This window comes from Lepisosteus platostomus, chromosome 10 (genome assembly GCF_059453375.1).
Source record: "Lepisosteus platostomus isolate fLepPlt1 chromosome 10, fLepPlt1.hap1, whole genome shotgun sequence".
NCBI lineage: Eukaryota > Metazoa > Chordata > Actinopteri > Semionotiformes > Lepisosteidae > Lepisosteus > Lepisosteus platostomus.
The window spans coordinates 57,368,378-57,390,484 of record NC_142620.1 but is presented as its reverse complement, the minus strand read 5'-3'; the positions used below and the strand labels follow the sequence as shown (position 1 = coordinate 57,390,484).

The 22,107-nt window shown below is 35.1% G+C and overlaps 1 protein-coding gene across 4 annotated transcripts in view; it reads right to left on the bottom strand.

The window, feature by feature from the left end:
- Positions 1–22,107, bottom strand: part of aff2 (ALF transcription elongation factor 2) — a 197,406-nt gene that overhangs the window by 122,458 nt on the left and 52,841 nt on the right. For 3 of the 4 annotated variants that reach the window (XR_015924988.1, XM_088597508.1, XM_088597509.1), the window contains exons 3-4: positions 20,092–20,151; positions 18,728–19,612 (exon numbers count right to left, since the gene is read on the bottom strand). Coding sequence is in view for 3 of the 4 variants with exons in the window: in XM_088597508.1 (XP_088453634.1) it covers positions 18,728–19,612; positions 20,092–20,151 (945 nt within the window). In the remaining variant the exon portion in view is untranslated. The remainder of the gene's footprint in view (positions 1–18,727; positions 19,613–20,091; positions 20,152–22,107) is intronic. The other variant, XM_088597510.1, reaches the window with a different exon arrangement.

Here is a 22,107-nt window from a genome sequence, read left to right as displayed (position 1 = left end):
GTCAAATCTCCATTGTCCTTAACATCACACTATAATATTATTATTGCAGACTTGTGAAGGTTTGTCCTGAAATGTAACCACCTATTTATATAATTTCAGTGCAGCTCTGTAACTCAATCAGCAAAGATTTACTTGGTGGCTTGGATTACTTCCTGCTTATGATCCTTTTGCTGAAACTGAATGATGGCAGATTTAAGCTTTAGCATCCAAAACCCGTCTTCTGCTGCCAAATGGAAATGAGATATCAGACTTGTGTTCTATCTGCAGGCTCCACCCAGCCCAGAAGTATATGTTTGTTTTCACAGAACCAGATGTGATGTTATGCTGCATATTGCATAGTTACTGTATGAGCTGATTTGACATATACTGTACCCCATTTCCACAACATAAACTTGTGGGAAGCATCTATACCTTTAACATCAAGAAAAATGTGGAACACCAAAGAAATGTGGATAGAAACATATAAAAAATGTCTTGTCTCGTGTTGTGTCTTTGTAAAATTCATGACAAAAATTTTGAATGTACTAGAAATAGATTACCAGTAAGCTCTGCATTTGGAACTTAATTAACCCATTGTTAGCCCTTTTGCATTTGACACAGACTACAATAGCAGATCAAAATTTTCAAGTCTTGTGTCTGTTTTAAATCAACTGTATAATTAATTCCCTTCTTCAGGTCCCGGTTTTGATTCCGTTTACCTAAAAAGCCTGTGTTGTGCGGGTTTCTGTAGATGGCTTCAGTTTCCTCCCAACCTCTGGCAAGGAGGATTACAAATTTAGACTGTTGCTCTGAGGTTTATCCCTCTTAAGAAGGTGGGGGGACAAGCTGATTGCCCATGGTGTAGGGGCATTGGTAAAGAGTTTTTTGTTAAGAGACAAAAAAGAGGAGAAAGGTTAACTTTTTTCAATCAATAAAAGTGCATTTTTCAGGAATGAAAATCCTTTAGGATTCACATGCAGGGTGTTGAAGTATCTTTAAACTGTGGTAAATGGGTCGAACAAATTTGCAAGTATATAATTATAACATATAATTACTTTTAGTCAACTCTAAGCTAACACAATAGTACATAAATGTGTTTATGTACATAAGCATGTTTATTGTTCAATACTATATCAAACAATCCTATTGTATAATAACAATATAAATCAGATACATTGTCAAAAAATGTATTTGTAAAGAGTAAAAAGTAAAGACTGTGTACACAGGTCTAGAAAAATTCATTTGAGATTGAAATATGCAAAATATGATTTGCTCATTTTGGTCAATGGAAAAATACAATTGACATTTTTGGGGGGAGGGGGTCACTCCATTGATTTTCCAGTAGTGTCACTGTTGACACCTCTTTGACTCTGCTACTTAGAGACAATGTTATCACCTCTTGTCTGAACCATGTCATCAAACTTGAATTTAAAATGTTCAGTTCTGAATTGTGGTTGCTTGGGATCACAGCGAACACAAAGCAATAAACCAGACAGATCAGCTTTTTATTTAAACTTCTATAATATCTTCAGAAGGCGATAACCTCTGTGTGTCTGTGTCTTTCAGGGCAAACTCTCAAAGCCTCCCAAAAGAATGGGAGATTCACACACTGGCAGTCTACCCTGAGGATGTAATAAATCCTTTACCATTAATTAGAGTGATTAACTTTTAAACAATTTGTTAATGTGCAATGAAATCTTTTATAACATCCCTTGTCAAGAGAAATGATACAATCTTCACAACAATTGATCTTGCAAAGCAAACAAACAGTTCATATTATGATTAGCTAAGCAATTTGTATTTTGGTTCTTTCTGCATTTCGCAGAATCACTGCTTTCCGTATGCTTGGGACTTCTCAGATTTTTTTTTAACTTAGGCCATGTAAATGTTTTCTGTGATATACCACAGTAAATGAAGAATAAAACTTAAATTAATATTAAATTAAAGAAAAGCTATGGTAAAGAGATGTATGGAACAGCAAAGTAAATATATGGTAAATCCAAGGTGTGCATTCAGAAGAGAATAACTATCCTTTTGTTTATTTTAGTCCTTAATATGCTTATGGATATGCCTGATGGAACTAAAATTTTAAGCGCAATCTGGTAATTGTTTGAGAGATTCCTCTTAAGAATTTCAATAGATTGTGAAATCATCTCCCACTGACATATGACATTAGGAGTTAATAACATCCCTAAGGAACATAAGTCTATTCTTTAAGCTATAATGAGGTTCAGAATATATCCCTACAAAAACTCAGTTCATGACTATTGATTGCATGGCCAAATTATAAGCATTGTGCTGTAAAATGAAATAAAAAATGATTCTGTAGTTATAAAAAGCATTAATTCCTTCTTTAAATAACTAATGGGAACTCATACAGCATATTTCAACTCATTCTGTACTATATCAATTTAACTGAATTCAATTAAGCAATAAAGAACACTTGGATATAACCTACACTGTCACAGAAATAATGACAGCAAGGGGTATAGTAGATAAATTCCTTCAATTGCTTTTACTGTTTTTAATATGTGCAAAAGGTGCTGTTTGAGTGTTGTTCAGGCTATGAGAATGACATTTTCTACACGTGAAAAAAACATTAACTGTAGAACGTATATTAAATAATGAGCAGCCAGCATCCCTCCAGCGTTACCTTATTATCCTAACATACTGTATGTGTTTACAGACAATGGAGGTCACTGTCTAAAAAGAAATGGTATGTCCATATCACCGCATTAAAACACAGTGACATCTTTTTTATCTCATTCACAAATCCATCACCAAAATAAATGATGTGACGCTCAAGTCCTACTGGTAAAAGTGATAGAAAATTCTGAGCAAGTGTCAAGCAGCCAATAAAAGTCAGTATGCAAATGAAAGTGTCTAAGTTAGACAATCGAGCTGACAGTAAAGTGAGCTGTGATAACATAAAGGGAAATTCACATTAATATGACAGAAAGTCAGGGAAAGCTGAAATTCTCCCCTCAAGAACTAATTATTATAAAGAGGACCTCGTGGAAAAGACAGATGAATTACTGTATCTAAAGCATCTCTAAAAGAGAGAAAACACCTTTAGCACATATAAGCAATGCTAATGTGGTCATAACTGGCCAACCTGCATCTCGTGACTCTTATGACTTGAAAAATGTGAGTGAAACTGGTATTAACACTAAGGCTCTGTAATTATCTTTCATCTCCCTGGGAAATTAAGGCTACTTTCACATTTTGAGTATAGCATACACAGCTAAAAACATGACCGCAAAAAAAGACAAGTACTTATGAGCACATTACAGTAATGTAGTGGTCCACCATAGTCATTACCATTTCATAATACAGAAGCAGAGGTGTTTAAAATTTCAGACATACTATTGTATTGTTGTCTTCAAAAATGGAAATAGTGCATTTTGAACCATCTAATCTAATTACAGTTGTTTTTGTGAAACAAAAAAACAATGGGGATTTTCTCTATTTAGTGTTTCACTTAGAATAAAATAAATCAATACATCAACACAAAAATATCAAAAGCGTGTATTTTGGAGGTGGGCAGGGTAACAGCTTAAGAACATAGGACAGGTTACAAATGAGGGGAAGTCAACCACCCCACCTAGCTCGTTTAGTTCTAGTAGCAACTTGATCACAGAAACTATTCCAGCTATTTCTAAAAAAAGCAAGGGTATCAGTTCACCAATATGGCTGTAAAGATTGTTTCATACATCCATAACTCTTTGTGTAAAGAAGTGCCAAAAATGTGTTAAAACTGAATTGAAAAATAAAGGATTCAGTTTTTCTATTTCATGAAAATTTAGAAAAAAGAGTGGCACAAGATATACAGCTGTTCTGTATCAGGAAACCATTCAGCACCATATGGAGGTAAACAAAGGGAACATATAGTTCACCCATAAACCTTGGGGACCTCTTCTACACTGAAATGGAACCTGTAGTTTAAACTAGGCAACAAAAAGGTCAATAGGTTACAACAAACAAGCGGAGTGCTTCTGAAAAATGTTACACTTGAGACTCATTATGGAAAGTAAACAAAGATGGTGTTCTCAAAACAATTACAGGCAATATAACTAAACTTACTTAGATTATTAATAATATGGGAAAAGGGCAAATGGAATTGTCTAATCAATTATAGATAGATAAACTGTGGTGGAAAATGTTAGCACAGCATGCAACAGAAAAGTAAAATCTTTCATAAATATAGATAAATTTATCCCAGAATATAATCCCACAGATCTGATGATATAGAAACTGCCCAAATTCACAGAGGTTTTCTCCCTATTTTTGTCAAACTCATAACAGAAAAAAAGTTCCTTTTTCCATTAAGATGAAGCCTTAGTCTTGTGTGATAAAACAGCCGGTTAATTTGAAACTATATTACAATCAGAAATTAAGATCATTACAGCTATTTCATGGTTTCTATGACAATATACTGACATAACATCATATATAGATAGATTAAATCAACAATGATTATCATGAGGGATACAGACTCAACACAAATGTAGTGAAATAAGATTAAACTTTTCCCATTGACAAACCTGAACTGTTACCCCTAGACCTTTAGTATTTTCTGTGCTTCTAAAAGCCATTATGCATCAAAGATTTTAACAAGTGACTGTTAGTGTGTGAAAATAAGGTAAAAAGGAGTTTTTACAGAATTAGTTTCCATGACAATAATGCTACTAGCACACCAGTAAATTCTGTTTATGAAATGGAAAAAGATGGTTACAGCCTTTATTGTCATGGTAAAATAGACAGTACATTTTATGAATAACCTACCATGATTGTAGCATCTCACACCACTCTTCTAAAACAATTAATTAAATGAAAGAATGATAGATTTGAATACAGAGAGGATATGAGAAAAGGTTCTATTTTTTCAGGACTTTTTGCTTTAAAGATGAAAGTGCATGAAATACAATGGCAGAAGGTGTTATTATAATGCTAGAAGGATTGGCATACATTAATTGGTTAATACTACAATACCTCTTTTCATAATTTGCTTTGCTGGATTCTCATCTCAATCTAGATTCCTATAAACCCATAAACCACAGCTCTAACATGTAAAGCATGGACACTAACTTGCCAACAATGTTAAACCCCGGACAATCCAACTATTAATCTTCACTGAGCTCTGCTAAATAATTTTCAGTTAAACTCCTAGGAAAGACAGCTCAGGACTGGATCTGTTTGAAGGGTGAGAATAAAGTCAGAGTCTTGAGCTGGAAACTATGGTTGAGATTAATGGTGACAACTCACATTGGGACAGCTATTGTCCATCTACATTACCTCAGATGTTTGTATTTGTTCAATGTCACCAAGTGCAATATGTTTGTCTAGCCACCACGTTTAAATGAGTATTACATTTATAATCAGTGCCATCAATCACACTGTAAGTTCTGATTCGACTGGATCACACACTACCAGAATAAAAAAACTGCACCTGTGTGAAAACAGTTACTTGTCCTACGGACCTTTTCTGTCTAATGAGAGTCAGGCTGGTTTTTGCTGCCCGGAAAATTGACACAAGAATTATGTGACTCTGAATTTTCACATTGAGCTTTTTAATTCGGTTCAAACTGTAGCATGCTGCCTAGACTTATTTGACACTGCAGGGTATTTCTTCACAGTGAAGAAACACAATACGACTTTAAGGGAAATTTATCTAAAACTACTGAAGGGTATGCTTGGTCCTAATCCTGCCTCATTACACTGCCTTTGGACAAACAGGATATGCACAGAATTAAGGACCACACTGATCGACCGGAGAATTTACATTCTGCGGCCTTTTCTGATTAATTGTCAGACTGACCTGTTATTGTGCAGCACCAGAAAAACAACAAAATCAAATTAATTTAAACATAATAGTAAATAAAAAATATTTGCAGAGATAATTGGCAAGTGCTGCAATCACATGATCTTACACACAGCTCTGTTTCGGTATTTGATAATTACATGAAGCGTGCTATGTTTGTCTAAATTCTTCAAATCTAACCTAATAAGCAGTAGCATTAAATGTAGAAGAATCACTTCTATTTTATTCATACTTCAGCAAGTTGTTTTTCTTCACTGGAGAAATCCCTGCCAATGACAAACTGCCCTGCTAAAAACCTCTTGAGGGAAAGGTGCCTTAATTGCTTTGTAAACCCTTTTCTGTATTCATTCTAATTGATTGGAGCAAATCTTTCAAAAGGACTGAACAACCACATATCAATATAAATGAATAAATAAATGCATGTATACATACCCTTTCTAAATAGCTGTTGTCAGCTGCCTCATGAGTAATAATGCAGATCTGACCTTGATATGTGGCCTGTGTTGAGAGATGTATTAAACTAGTCACATGATGCTCCCATCCCATGAAAACAGGGAAAAACACATCATATTCGTAATAACGTTTCTCATTATTTATCTGCAGCTAATCATGCAATGGAATGCAACATCCCACTTCTCTTCTATCCACACTAAACATTCTTTGCAAAAAAACAGACCCAAAACAACACACTATTTTTCACAGCAGATAAATAGGGATTTATATTTGGACTTGCCACCTTCGTATTATATATTCATTGATTTCTAAACTGCCTTTAACAGCCCTGCAGATGTGAAATACTCAGAATTCCGCTTTGGCACTTCTGTATTAAATTTGCATATCAGGTCACGCTCCGCTTGACATACTTGCAAAATTGCACAGTGGGTATTTTATTACAAGCCACCGCAGATATTCAGCAACAGCAAAGAGCATCAAAAATAAATTAAAAAGACTAAAGACCTACCAGTAGGCCACATTATGTATTGTTTTGTAGTGCCTAGAGCTATAAAGCATTTTCCAGTCAAGAGACATAAACTGAGCTGGGAAAGAGAAAAAAATCATTTGCGTTTCGGGGTGTTATGGTGAATTTTAATTGGCAAGGTGTAGAGACACACCAGATTAATAAAACAGAATAAATGACTTTATTGTTTGTATTTGTCATTAGACATTGGAATTATTAGTGTAATATATTTCTATACAGTACAGCATAAACTTGTTCACCCTCAAAGAGTTTCTCACAGAAAATATTTGTTGATTCCCTTTACATTTTTAAAATTCCGTTAAAAAAATCTACTGAGAAATTATTAACATTTCAAGAGACAATGAGAGAACACAGTGCAGGAGGAGGATAAAAATAGCCAGCTTATGCCTTTATTTTCTAGAAGCAGTATACAGTATTTCTGTCTAATTTTTCTAACATATTATTTCTACAAAGGATCACAATTTATTATCAATACTAAAATCAGAACAATCTTAAATTATTAAAATTATATCAATCACTCCAAACAAATAATCAAGTTATCTCATAAACTGACAAAGATTGTTGCTAGAATGATCCTTTTAAAAAATAGTTATAGAAATAGGGGACAATGGGCTTTAAGACTGAATTCTTCAGATGAACCAACCATGACAAAAACAAATGTTAGTAAAATAATGCATGAGTGATTTTAAACTGTACTACTTACAACATGCATCTGTGTTTATTATGTAGCTTAACTGCAATTACAGTGCAGTAAATCTGTAGTCTAATTATGTTGTTCAGCTAGCTGCCCATATTTATTGCGACTAAAACACATAATAAAAGTGGTGGAGAGAGATTTATGTTATGATCACTTGCATCATCCTTTTCACATGTCCTATGTTTAAAAAGGCAGTACCTCAGAATCCTAATGAAGTACACAGAAATGCTAAATTTAAATAATCAAATTTTCTGTGGCTTTAAAACAGCACAGCCAATACAGGATAGAGTAACACTGAATACCTTCTGTAACAAATAACCACAAATTGCTCAGGGCAAATAGAAACTAAATGGTGAAACTCTAATATAATATAACAAATGTCTTTTTTCACTTCCTCATTATAAAGCACCAGATAAAAGTATATTTTTTGTCCTTTCAGCTTGTAAACATTATTTATAATGCAGGCAAAGACAAGCCACATTAAAAGATGTACATTATTCCACAACAATAGACATAATAATAAAAATCACAATCTATTTTATTCAAAACACAATGAAAAATCAATTAAATTTTATAAATTAAAATGTACATATTGGAAATCGTTTTATTTTTTGAATAACTTGAAAATTGACTGGCTTAACAAAAGAGTAGATTTAGTGTTAACACACACAGCTGAAGGAACAACAGCCTGGCCACAGGCTATCAGGACAAGGCTTACAGATCCCCAAGGCAAAAAATGCTAAGGAACTGCTGTGAGAGAGGTGATGGGGACGAGGGAGAGATGTGAAATGATGAACTTGGGAAGGAAAAATTTGGCACCCTTATTTACATTAAGTTAATAACCTGGAAATTGGTGAATGGTTTATTCTTTTTTTTTTAACTTCCATTTTATAGACCTCAAAGCAAAAATATATGTATTTTTTTTTTATTTTCACCAATTGCAAATGTATATATTTATAAAAAATGAACCACTAAGAAATAACTAAAGTTGAAACAGAAAAAAACATGGATGCACTCCAATTTAAGTAAACATAGCCTAATTGCTATTCCTGGATGCAACCCAAAACTAGTTAGCCAGCAAACCCAACTATCCTAGTTAAATGAATATCGAAAACCCTCCATTTACTGGAGAAATCGTTATTTTCAGTTTGCATAAATTTGACAAGATTTTAGCAAATAATATAATGTCACCAGGCAGATGGAGGAAAAGCCAGAGGGGTTTTTTGAGAAAAAAATATAGCAGCTGAATTTTCTGCAGCTATTACACTTCACTTCTGCCAAAAGAATTTCCCTTAATGACAGTGATGTGTGCAGTATAGGATATTTGGCCACACTAGGCACTAGGAGTATATAATGTTTTTTTTTTTATTGTGGATAGACAAGCAGTCCAAGAAAATGGCTTTTGATAGGTATGTAAATTGTAACATCTGTTACTTCTAAGGGGGAAGCCTCCAAATAAAACTTTTTTTAGTGAAAGAAAACATTAATTCATCTTCCAGTTATTTTACTTCTACAAACAGGCGATGCTTCTTTATACTTTGTGGTTAATATTTTAATATGGAGGACATAATTTCAACTTGTGCTGAATACAGTGTTGGGATTCTCCTACTCTCTAGTCATGAATGCAGTTCAGGGTTCTGGCTACACTGTCAGTTTATAAAAGATTCCCCCTTATAAACCTTATAAACAGACCTCTTTAACATATTTCTTTAACTTATAGCTATGTTTCTACCTAAGCAGGTTTGTGCATGTTTTGCACAACAATGAAACAAATTAAATAAAAACAATACACATTTATAATAAAATAGCACTGTAATCATTTCTCAACACATACTGTATAGCACAAATTGGTAAAATATTGGAATAGGCAAGATGACATATCAGTAACAGTTATGCTGCTACCTCAGAGGTCTTTGGTCCTGGGTCCTGGCCTGGTGATTTTTGTGTGGTGTTTGCACCAGGTGGTCTGGTATAAGTGCAAAGACTGAAATTGCTCCCTAAATGTGTGGACTCCTGTCCTAGGACAGGTTATAGTCCCACTTTGTGCCATGTGCATGCTGGGTTAGGCTCAAGCTCACCAGTACCTTCTGTGGTGCCAGACAGTGTTTGAGTAAATAAAGTGCAAAAATATTGTTTTTTTCAATCTATAAAAGGGTTAACATTGCAGAGAAGCTCAAATGTATAATGTACCGAGGCTAGATATCACAAATAAAGAGATTACAAAACTGGTTCTATATCCTCCTTTATATGATACCCCTTCACCATTGGCACTTCAGTTTTTTGTCTTTTTTTTGTTCAATATTTGCCTAAAGTCTGCTGGGACCAAGTTACAGCACATTCTCTTTATGTTTATTAGGCACATTACTGGCTATATCAGTAAATTTGCTACAAAGACTCGCATTAATGAACTCCAATTAATTCTGAAATGATTTTAAACAAAGGCTGATGAGAATAACCAATCAAGCATGACAGGGTAAAATCTGAGCAGGCTACTGTGACCTAATTTCAAACACTGGCTCTTCACTGTCAATTTACTTTGCTGTGCACCAGGCCCACCTACAGAACCACTCGGGTTTTCCTAAATTATTATATGTAAATATATATATTTTAACAGTTCTTTTAATCTAAGTTGCTTTCCTTTTTCATTTATATCAAATTAGTAGGCATTAGCTAGAGTCTACAGGCAAACCACCTTGGATTCTAATCTTGTCAGTTCAGCAGTATAACAGGTTTGGGTCTGGTCAGCAATACAGCAACTGACCACAGGAGAAAAGCAGGGGCCGGAGGAAGCAGCACTTCTGGCTTGCGACACATGTGTCTTACAGCAGGGTGCAGGAGAGCAGTGCTCTGTAGCACTTTGCTTCTGTCAGATGACACATTCAATCAAGACCTGTAAACAGTACAGACATGTTTCCAACAGAGGCCAGAACTGCAGTCCACATCGTCTTCTGTGCAGCAAATCCTAAACTCTTGTCATTCTGCAACTAATATTTAAATAAATTAAAGCACTTCAGATACCTTCATTTTGGTACATTTACAGGGAAAGAATTTCTTAATATTGTCACTTTTTTCCTGAAGCATGGATATTAATGCATTGCTTAATTGCCACTGGGGATGCTGGTAGCAACATAATAAACTTTAATTACAAAGAACACAGGCATAAAACAAGATACGCAAACAATGTACCCATCTATGCAATTTTACCCAAACAGGTAAAGTTCAACCTAACAAAAACATGAAGAGGCCAACTGGGCCCCTTGGCCTTGATGTTTCTCTAGGCCAAGATATTGAAGGGGAATTTATTAGTCTTACCAAAGACCAGTGAAAAACAAGATACAACTCGATTACAGAAGTAGCCATTCAAAGTTCGTGGTACAAACCCATACTGCGGGCAACTATGCGTGCGCCATATCGCCGTACCTCGGTATGTGATTGGCTGGCCAAAATGACCGATGTGCACTGGTGGTGCAATGGTCGGTAGTGGAAAGATTTAATCATTTAATGTCTTTACTGCGCACGTTTTATTCCGCTTAGTATTGAATATTTATATGGAATTTTACAACTAAAGGGAAATTTTAGTAGCTGAGCATAAAAAGAAGAGGAGCATAACGCATCTGAAGGTCATAAACGATATTAATTTAGGAACATAAACATATTATGTAAACTGTATATTGCTGGTCTTGGTATTTTAAAGAAAAAATCCACATCAGTATTCAATTTCTCCCTAAACATTTTAAGCATCAAAGCCTTACATGTGGTTATTTTGAAACTTTTTTACGTGCTCCTTCTGACCATATTACTGTATGTTTATATACTTTGTGAAAATTGATTGTTTTAACCTTCTCTGCGAATATGCTCGTTATCGGATTAAACAAAAGCACACTTTTAGAATTGGATTAATAGGGAATATAATATGGATTTGCGTATCTAAATAAATTAATAATGGTATAACTATATTCATATACTGTTGCACAAACAGTAGTATAAGACGTAAGTATAAGTGATTAAACAAAATGTTTAAAAAGCACATTCCATAAAACAAAATCATAAATAATTCAAGTTTCCGTGTTATTTTAATATACAGTATGCTTATTTAAAAAGGCATTCAGCTGTAGGGGTGTTTGTGGAAAAAAATACATTTCTTTTTTTTCACAATGTCATTGTTTCTGTAGTCTAGGAGGTGAAATTTAAACACATTACATTCTGGTCTCTAGCCAAACACCGTGTTGAGTTTGTTATTTTATGTGATAGCTGGAAGGTAGTTCAGCTGCATTGAGGAGGGTGATCTAATATGTCAAAAATGGAATGTTGCCCTTATTCACTGTATTAATTTAATGATATCTGTACTGAGTATTCATTTACTCTCACAATACCCCAGCTCTTTACACTCTTCCATTGTTCAAAGAACTGTTATATTCAGTTTATGAAGCGCTTGCATTAACGTTCAAGAACACAAGACCAATCTTTATTTAACTATTTAGTGGCATGCCCATTAAATTACACACAGATTGTCTTGTAAAGAAAAGTGCTGAAATGTGCCAAATGAAATAAGCTTCACAGCAGTGCAGTTTCATGAGGTGATCATTATATAAATTTATCTGCAGAAGCTATTGAATGAAAACAATCAGATAGATACATTAATGAAAATCTTCAGCTATAATAATTTGTTAGCTTTTCATAGTAAAATGATTACAATAATAATGCAGCAGTTAACCTGCAACTGTGGAGGCTGTGAGTGTCTGAGAAGAACACAAGACAAGTGTGAGACTTGTTTCTGGGAAAGCTGAGACTTACACTGTGTCTCTTGGCAGCCGAGTGCAATCAACTGTTCCTGGAAATGGTTTCCTGTCCGGTGAGGGGGCTGACTTCACTGTACAAGATAGACTTTTCTACATACAGGAAGACAGAAGTCTTTTAATATAGAGTTCTAGGACTGTTGAAGAGACTGCAGGTGTCTAAATATATAGCAAACCCCACAGCTTGGAATAAAAGTAGAAAAAAAACATATTTACTTGTCTGCACTATGTTATGCACTAAATTAAAGAAGTGGCAAAGCTGGTTATTACAATCACACCAAGATAGAACCTGCTCAGGAAAGAAGTTTCATAAGGGGATGTACTGTCACAGGGCCTAGGAACTGAATCCTTCTCATTTAACCAGTTAGGACTCAAATATTAGACAGAAGATGGGCACTGCTTTGTGCCAAATCTTCAGATATCTCCAGATGCCCTGCTGAGCTACCATGGTACAATAAGACAGTAACATGCCACACAGAAAAATAAATAATCACTCTTCTTTTCATTGCCTTGCATTCAGCATATAATGAAAGGTGGTCTGTTCACTTTTTATTTAATATCTGCTTCTTAAAAAAAACATCAAGCTGCTTACCAATGGGAATTTGCAGGAAATTTTGATAAAATCTCTGCAAATCTGCAAAACATTTGAATCCTCGTGTGATTTATCCCTATATTATCCACATAATCTCACTGAATCCCTTTCCTAAACATATGCATTCCATAAAGGGACAACCCAAGGACAGTTATATGCAGCTGTTTCTCTGCTCCTCTATATATACTATCACAAAGAGTAATGGATTTCATGTGTGTCAGGTCTATAGATTGCTGTATATATTAATGTGTATTATTACTATTAACAATATATTAATATTAGTGGGTATTAATTACACATATTACACACAATGCCACCTCCATCAACAGTTACTAACACAGTGAATGCTTTCCAACTTTGAAAGCTCACAGCAGATCACCTTTATACAGTACATGCCATATCTTGTATATATTTTACATATACTGTAGTAATCAGGGTTTCATACAGCACACAGTAATTAATGGGCAGGAAGTAACAAGAGAGAATGAAAGAGATGACAACTCAGTACAGGAGATCATCAAATACACCACTAAAACTAAACACATGTCAATCAATTATTACAAGATTTAAAGAGATACATTGATATTGACTCATGCATAGCAAGGAACGTTTTTTGCCTCTTAAAAAATGGGGCAGAAAAAAACAAAATGTGGGTTTCCACTCAGGCATTGTTTACAGTAACTGTTTCCCCAAGGATCACTACAAAACTTCCATCAGCCACAGAGAAAGCAAATTTTGTTAAACAAAGGATTAAAAACTGTAAGCATGGACACAAATTAAACTACAGTGTAATGCTGGGGTGGTGAGGGGAAGGAAAGTGTTATAAGGCCACTCCTTCAATGTTTTAACTCCCAAATGTATTGTATGTGGCATCAAAAAAAGATGTAGAGTCAGATCTACAAATAAAGAAAATAAGAGATCAGGTAGATGAGAATTATGATAAGAGGTATTTGAAGAAGATATTCCTTTTAAGCTGTCTCTGCTTTGAAAGAATCTTTAATCCATTTCATTGTCTCACAAAATCTCTACTTAAAGGGATGGTGATAAGACTATTAGTTATATAAAACCCACATAATACCTGGTGCAATAACTGTTTTTGAGGGGATCAATACTGTTATCTGGTTGTCAATGTTTCATAGTCCTGACATAAACCCAAGGCAGCCTTTCAGAGTCACCACAGAATGCACTGAGCTAATCGATATAAGCAGTGATAACAGGATGATTTGAAACTCATTTAACAAACGCTTATCACTTTACCGCATACTGAATCTGTCAAAATATTTTCCAGGAGGCAATGCAGGACTGAAAGTCACTCACATTTAATTTATGACTGAGGAAAACAAGTTTCTCAGTCATGTTTAAAGATAAGGTAAATTTTAGGAGATAACAAAAAGGAAACATAATCTGCATGCCTACTTGTTTCAATAAAGTACACTATTTATCTTTTTTATTCTTAAAAATGTGGAACCTTATTCTGTATTAGGAGTATTTTAGCACACAAAATGGGTAAACATCTACAGTACATACACAACCACAGAGCCTGTTGTTTTTTACATAAGTCATAAAGTTTTAATGCTAACATTTAACTAATTGTGACTCCATTACTTGAATGTTAGACAAATAGAAATTTAAGATTAATTTGACTGAGATGTACTCTTGAATCCTATTTGTGGCACACTGCCATAGAATAAACTGATTAAGCTTTAAGATCTAAGAATTTTTGCAGACTAATTTGTTATAAAAACCCTTAAAGATTTTTTTTTCATTTAGAGAAAGCTTCCATTCTAGTAGAATGAGTCATCCTGTAGCCAGTGGCAGAGGTACAGATCTCCAAACGCATCTGTGTCACTGGTGAGGCAACAGCTGGAGCTTTCGTGGCAGGGGGTAGGGCTCCTCATCTTCTTGACGGTCCAATAACAACATCCATCAACATTTTCCTAGGAGCTGACCATTCGAAGAGCAAATCTGGAGCAATTAAAATTCCCCAGGTTTTATTTGTACCACATGCTAAACTGTATGGTGTAACTGCACCGTATGTTTCGAGACACGTCTGCGCCATATTCCATGGTTTTAAAATTAAATTGCCTTCCACTACACTATTAAACAAAGTAATATAACAGCTGGTTGACTTTCCATGGTTCGATGGCAATATGTCAAACTGCTCTATAATGTATTATTTCATATTTATACATTTTATTTTTTTCACAAAATGGAATAGTACTGGCACACCGTCACTTTCACAGGAGTTAAAATTAGTGTATTTCACGTGCTTTCAGAGCAAAGGATTGATGAAATGAGTTTGTTTATATTCTCAGTGAGTACGGAAACAGAACCACAAATAGCATCAGGAATGAAACCACGAACGCCATGAAACTTCATCACACGGGACTTATGTTGAAAAGGAAATTCAGTAAAATGCTCAGCATCTAGTTCTATTGAGATCAGTTGAAATACTTTCAGGGATTGCTCTTGTTTGGGAACATTCTGGAGAGGATGACCTCTCTTGCTGCACCTATGAATGAATATATTTTCCCAAAGGCTGTACTGTATATAATTAATTTACATTTTTAGAGCAACATCACATAAGCTGAATATCAAAAGCATTATTAAGTAAGCTTATGGTGTTAAACGCCTGAAATATTTGCAAAAACAAGCAAGTACAAAAACAACAAATAATACACAAATTAATTAAAAGCAAATTAATCACAATGAAATATCACTCAAAATCATTCCTCTGAGGGATTGCAAAGCAATGTAATGGCTGAAACCTTATTGATAATAAAAGTCAGATTACAGTATTACACAGAAATCAAGACTGTATTTATGGACACCACTAGTCCCCTGCAGATTTTTTCAAGGAGTGATCCTGTGGCCAGTAACAGATCTGACCTGAAGATACGGGATGGATTTTCATGCAGCGGGCTCTGCACCTTCGCTCAGTGCTTCCTGGCACTTCAAGTAGCTCTCTCTATTGCTGCCATTCTGACTCAGCTCCTCCTAAAAGCCCTCCAGCACAGCTGCAATTCAGCGTTGATTTTTACAACAGCTCCATACTGTGCTCTTTATCGATTTAAGAAGCATCCCAGAGCAACAGCAGCTGCTTTTTGCAACTGCTGGCAATTCTGCTTATACCTAACTTTCGTGCAGTTCTGATGTAAAAAAAATTCAGTCAACTACAATACTGCACCACCTTTGTAAGATCAGGATCAAACTGGACTACTTGAGTAAAGACAAAAATTGAAAAATGTTCTCAATGTGGTCCCAACAGGCAATAGTAAGTAAGGAAAAAAAAAATCAAGAACAAGGATCAGCACGTCATTCCAGAAAAGTCAGCATACAAGCTGACCCTTTGTTTAAGGCTACGTCTGGTATGTTTTGTAAGATAAGATGTAAGATAGATTTATCTAATTATTTTATGTTTTACTTATAAAAGCAGACAGTTCACAAGGAAATCAAGGTATAAAAATAAAGCTCTTGGTGGTGTGGAAGGGACTTCTCTTTTTTATAATTGTGTGAAGTGCAGGTTCAGGTACAGTACATAAGTCCACAACAGCTGGGCATATGTGTATTAGTGCTGTTTAAAAAGTCCACTTTCCAGAGAACACCCAAAGACACACATAAAGTGTATCCCCACATGGTGCTCTGATGTTCACCATTTTCTGGAATGCTTTATAATCTTAGTACAGCTCAAGCCACTTTTTATCATCACAATGAATTTATTTTTTTATAAGTGATCATGGCAAATGCATAGAGAGATATATGAGGATTTTCCACACATACTGTAAGACAATGGCTGTTTTTGACAAGGTTATTCCCACTTTTCAGTTATACCCAAAATACAACAGAAGCCTGTCCCTCTGCGAAGAGTAAATTTAGGATGAACCCAGATTATCAGGCCAGATTCTACAGTATAAACATCAGTCTATCAAATTTACATAAAGATAATAGAAATTGTAATTTACAAATTCATAAGACCACTGAAAAAACAGTTCTTTTAAAAACGTACTAGTACTTCAGCCAATCTTTACACTTTTATTTAAATTTAATAATAGCACATACCTGTATACAGTATATATAAAAGTCATATGCACAATCAGGAGTAATGATATAAGTATGTTATGGGATCAATAACGTACTGAAATCCTCCACTGGTATTTTCTACTATTATTACACTACTACTCTACTACTTGTTATTCACATGGCTTAGTCTGGGTAAGAAGAATCCATGTTTGTGTATATATAAAGTAGTATATTTCAGTAGACTGAAAACTAATCCTCCTTCATATGTCTATTTATTTGCTTCCCTTTTTGTACACTCAGTCTTCAGTACTTTTTTATTTTGTACCTCAGTCCAGCCTCATCTCAATAATATAGATTAAACACATACAGTAGCTTATATTCATGGTTTTCTTCTTTGCGACAGGGCTTGTGCAGTCTCTAAAATCTATGGTGGTCAAACTACTATGCAACAATCTCCTACCCTGAGATCACAAGTTCATAGCAAAAGCTACAGTAAGTAAATATTGTTTTCTCACTTCATATTAACATTGAAAACTCTTTCTTCCCATATTTCTGGTAGTATTAAGAATCCTGAAAGATTCAGTGTTGGGGTGCTGGACAACAAAGGCTTCTTCAGACACTAGGGAGTGTACGCTTTCCCAACAATTGTTAAAGAGCCTCTATTCTTCCCCTGGGGGAAAAACTTCTGGGGGAAAAAAGGAAGCTGACTTGTTACGTCTGTTCCAATTTGTGTCTTGACAAACTGAAAGAGCTTTCCTATTTGCCTCTAATTATTTTAAGACAGGCATAAGCAGTGACAAAATTTCACTGAGGTGTGAAGAACAGTTTGAAAAAACATGTCTGTGACCTCAGGTGAAAGAAAATAATAACAGCTGTAGTGTAAACTTATAAAGTTAAATTTCAAAGTAATCACATTTCTTACCATGAAAAAATAACCTCAAGCTTCCCACTGGCTGAGAAGAACACTATGTACTGCTTCAGGGCTGAAGCTCCATAAATTCTCCTGAATGGAGCATTAAAATGAACTTTTCTTGCCTTAGAACATTAATGCAAGATAAACAGTCAAAGTTAATCTGCTTCCCCCAAAAAATACCACTTTAATAACAGACACTTATTCTGTTCACTGCAAGCAAGGGGAATGTAATTTCCAAAGTCTTCTGGCAAAGAAAGTTAGAAGTTATAACTGGGCAACAAATAGTAAGTCTTGGGTGGTCATGCTACTTTGAACTAAGGGGATTCAGTTAATTTTGAAATCCTAAACTTAAGGACAAAATGTATGGTTTATTGTTTGCAATTACTATGTATTGAATAGTGTGCTAATTTTGAAAGAGTACCAGAGAATCTCAGAATTTATAGAATGCAAACTCAGGTGCATTTTTCTTGAATGTAATGCAATTCTTCAAAATAATGCAATAAACATAACTCATGTTCATAACCTTGTTACTTCAAGACCCTGTTCTTTGAAAAGTCTTCTTATGCTTTGCTTAAAATTTTGATTGAATCATAATGCACCTAAAATATTTCAATATGCTCTTTTAACATACAAAACTCCATGTAATAATGTCTTGCAAGTCTGCAAGTGTGCCACAGTGAACATTATAAAATAAAAAAGGTCAAAGTGGTGGCTATAAATGTTAAAACATACGTATCCATGAAACACCTAATCTCACACTGGTCTTAAGCCAAAACTCGTGTTCAAGGTCAGCCAAGATAACAGAGACAATGTAGGTTGGCCTGTACCATACTCTTAACTCATAGCTTAAAATCTGCACCAAATATATGTGTTTCCCTGGTTCTTTTGGCCAGTTTCTTCAAAGTGAAATATTTTAATCCGAGTACTTACCTCTCCAGGCTGTGGCAGAGTCAGTTTTGGCAGCTTGCTCTTGGCATTGGTCGCACTGGCCTTCCCGTCTATCATGCCTCCAAAGGACGGGTTATTGTAGCCATCCGCAATCTCCGCTGGGGTCTTGAGGTCAGGAGAGTCATTGGGGACCTGGTCTTGGCCATCCATTGGCCTTACATAGGCAGTAGGTTTTTGTTGGATTATGCTGGGCTTGCTATGGAGAACAGGAGGAAAATTTGGAGTGGAAAGTCCACTAGGTATGAGGGAAGTAGAAGGAAGTGGAGAACTGACACTGTGGGAGCCAAAGTCTTGTTCTGCAGGAGACTTAGAGTGATTGCTTTCTTTGTAAGTTTGATCAACAGTAGAAGACTTGGAAGAATGAACATGTCTTCTGGAGTGGGAAGATGAAGAAGCAGGACTTGAGTCTCCTTTATGCAGGTCTCCTTGGCTACTGAACAAATCCTCATATCTGGTCTGGGATGGCTCATGGGAGGAACTGTTGTGCTTTGCTCGACCGCACTGCTGGCCACCAGCCTGGCTGGGCTGTCCAGTGGCTGAACTGTGGATGCCCCGAGACCATTCTGTGGATCGAGACTTCTTGTTGCCTTGGTGGCCATGTAGCAGTGTAGAGCTTGAGAGAGAGGTGGAAGAGGGAGGTGGCATAGAAGTTGTAGCACTCTGATGTGATGGAGCCATCCTGTTCCTCTGACCCTCTGAGAAGAAACTTGACTGTTCCGATTTCTCCACAGGAGTCTGTGGGATGGAATTTTTGGGGATGCCCACCAAGTGGCTCTGGTTTGAGTGGTTGGTCAGGAGATCCTTCATTTCGTCGTAGTTTCCTAATGTGTTCTGGACACGGTTGGCTAAGGCATCACCTTTGTTTGTCTGCAGAAACATAAGAAAAACAGTTCAAATGAATGTCATTTTTTATAATTTGCAGTACATTTACAGAAGAAACCACTGGATCAAAAATTAGTATCCATTGCCCAATATCCATAAACTAATCACTGACTGCCTCTGAGAGGGCACAATCTATTTCAGGGATTACGTAAATATGTTCCAGTATTAAGGCATTTACCACACGTTTTTACAATCATTCTATTCTTTCTCTCCTCATTAACACATGCAGTGTAATATAACTTAATAGCACTTCATCTATGCAAAGATGATCAAAAACTGATATAATTAAAATAGAGAAAAGCAATCCACATTATTTGGAGGCTTTTAATTTGTAAATACCAGCATCTTGTTAATCCATTTGGGATGGGGGAATCAATGAAAACTTTAGGAAATACTTAAAGCATACATCTCTATTAAGTGTAAAACAATATTTTTAGGTATAAGGTGGATCTATTAAAATATACCTTTAAAAACTGGTCTGGGTTGTAGATCCCCCCCAAAGTGGATTGACTTGACGCTTCTGTCTGTCAGTGTAAAGAGACACATTTATGATGCAATAATAGTGGGGAGTAATAAAACTGATAGGTTAGTGTCACTAAAATTAAGCTTTGGCAATGTATTACATGTATCAAAGTGTTACCATATTAATGATGTCCAGTTTTTCAACTGCCACTTTGTTTAATCAAAAATGTCTAAAACCCTTATTTTGAAAATGCTCCTTCTTTATTTTTATTTTAAAATTTTGAAGAACACTTTTCAGAGAGCATTTCGTGAAAGAAAAACAAACTGAAATATCAAGGCTTATTTGTCCTCTGTTGCTCATATATTGGTCTTTTCTGAATATCTCTGTTATCCTAACCTAAACCCCAATAATCTGTATTAGGTCTTTTAAAGATATACTGTACATGATTCTCTTATTTTATTATCTTGCTACTTGCATTCATTATTATTGTTATTACTTTTACCAAAATATGATTAGTATGTGAATTTTGAAGAACAAAACATAAATGGCTAGATGCTATGAAGACCATGTGGCAGTGTGGAGTAACAGTTAAGGGTTTTGAATTCCTGACTACACTGTCTTGGGTTGAGATTCAAGGAGGAGACACTGCTGCTCTATCCTTCAACCAGGTACTTTAACAAGCTGTGCAAACTCAGCTGTGTGCATTTGCAACTAAATTTGTAAGTTAATAAAACAGCCAAATATGATCCCTGTAAGTCTTCTAGATAAAAGTGCCAACCAAATAATCTAGGTTAGAAATAAATAAAACATGTAAAGGTGATATATAAGTGGTATATATTAAAATTCTCATAAAAAAGATACTTTCTTAGATGTGTTGTATCCAAATAGAATATATAGACCAGATTGAACACAACCCTGAGATTAATAACAAAAGTTCTGCAATTTCCCTCACGGAATCAATAAAGTATCTATCTAAAAGTTATTTTTGGTGATCACTGAGTGCCATTTTCTAATAAAAAAAAACGTATTTCAACCAGTTTGACCAAAATATCATGTCATTTGATAGCATAGCTATTAAATGTTTGTCTCTGTAGCATCACCTTTGTCACATAAGATATTTAACAGGTCATGGTATATGGTCACAGAGAAAATAAAGAGGTGAGATAGTAGCTGGTTAACCAGAGGGGTCTGCTGTTAATGAAAACCGCTCACTCAGCTGTAGATACCAACTAAATCCAAGACAAGTATACTGTTTGAAGAATTCTTAACTGTGACCCTCTCTTACCCCAAGCTAAAAGGCATTTTAATATGTTCCATAAATCGTTAATGGCAATAATGTTGCAGTAAAGTGATTTATTACAATAAAAAAATGTACTAATGGACAGTTATCCTAAGCTTCTCAAATTTCTTGTTTTACTGCACATTAGCAGAATAAACAGGAGATCATTACAAGTTGTAAGGAAAAGCAGCCTAGTTTTGTACAATGATTAAATGTGCTGTTGGGATCATTACAGGGCATAAGATGAAACTGTTGCTAATGAAAGATCTGAGTGCTTTCTCTAGATCTACTGTATAACATCATGGTCATCGGCAGTACAGGGCTTTTTGAGAATCACTAGCATATTTTCTTGATATACAGTACAGAGTAGCTGTACATACTTGTATCTTCTTCAATCCAGATGAATACATCTGGTTTCAGAACAATGATGAAACAAAGGGGTCCCCATTCAGAATCTTTCCTTGTCATATGAAACAAACAGTACTTACTCGCAGTAGTGTAATTCTCCTTCTTAACTTTATTCAAAACTATTCTTACATTGAATGTGAAAAAGTGCTGTATAATCTGTTTCTCCCAAGTCTATTATTTTAAATTATTTTTAAACACATATTATTTTTAATTTTATGAAGTGCATTAGCTGCTTAATATAATGTAAGTCCATTACTTGTTTGCTACTTAATGCTAAAAAAAGTACAGTATGTATTTTATCTAAGGATATATTTCCTATGCAATTCCCTT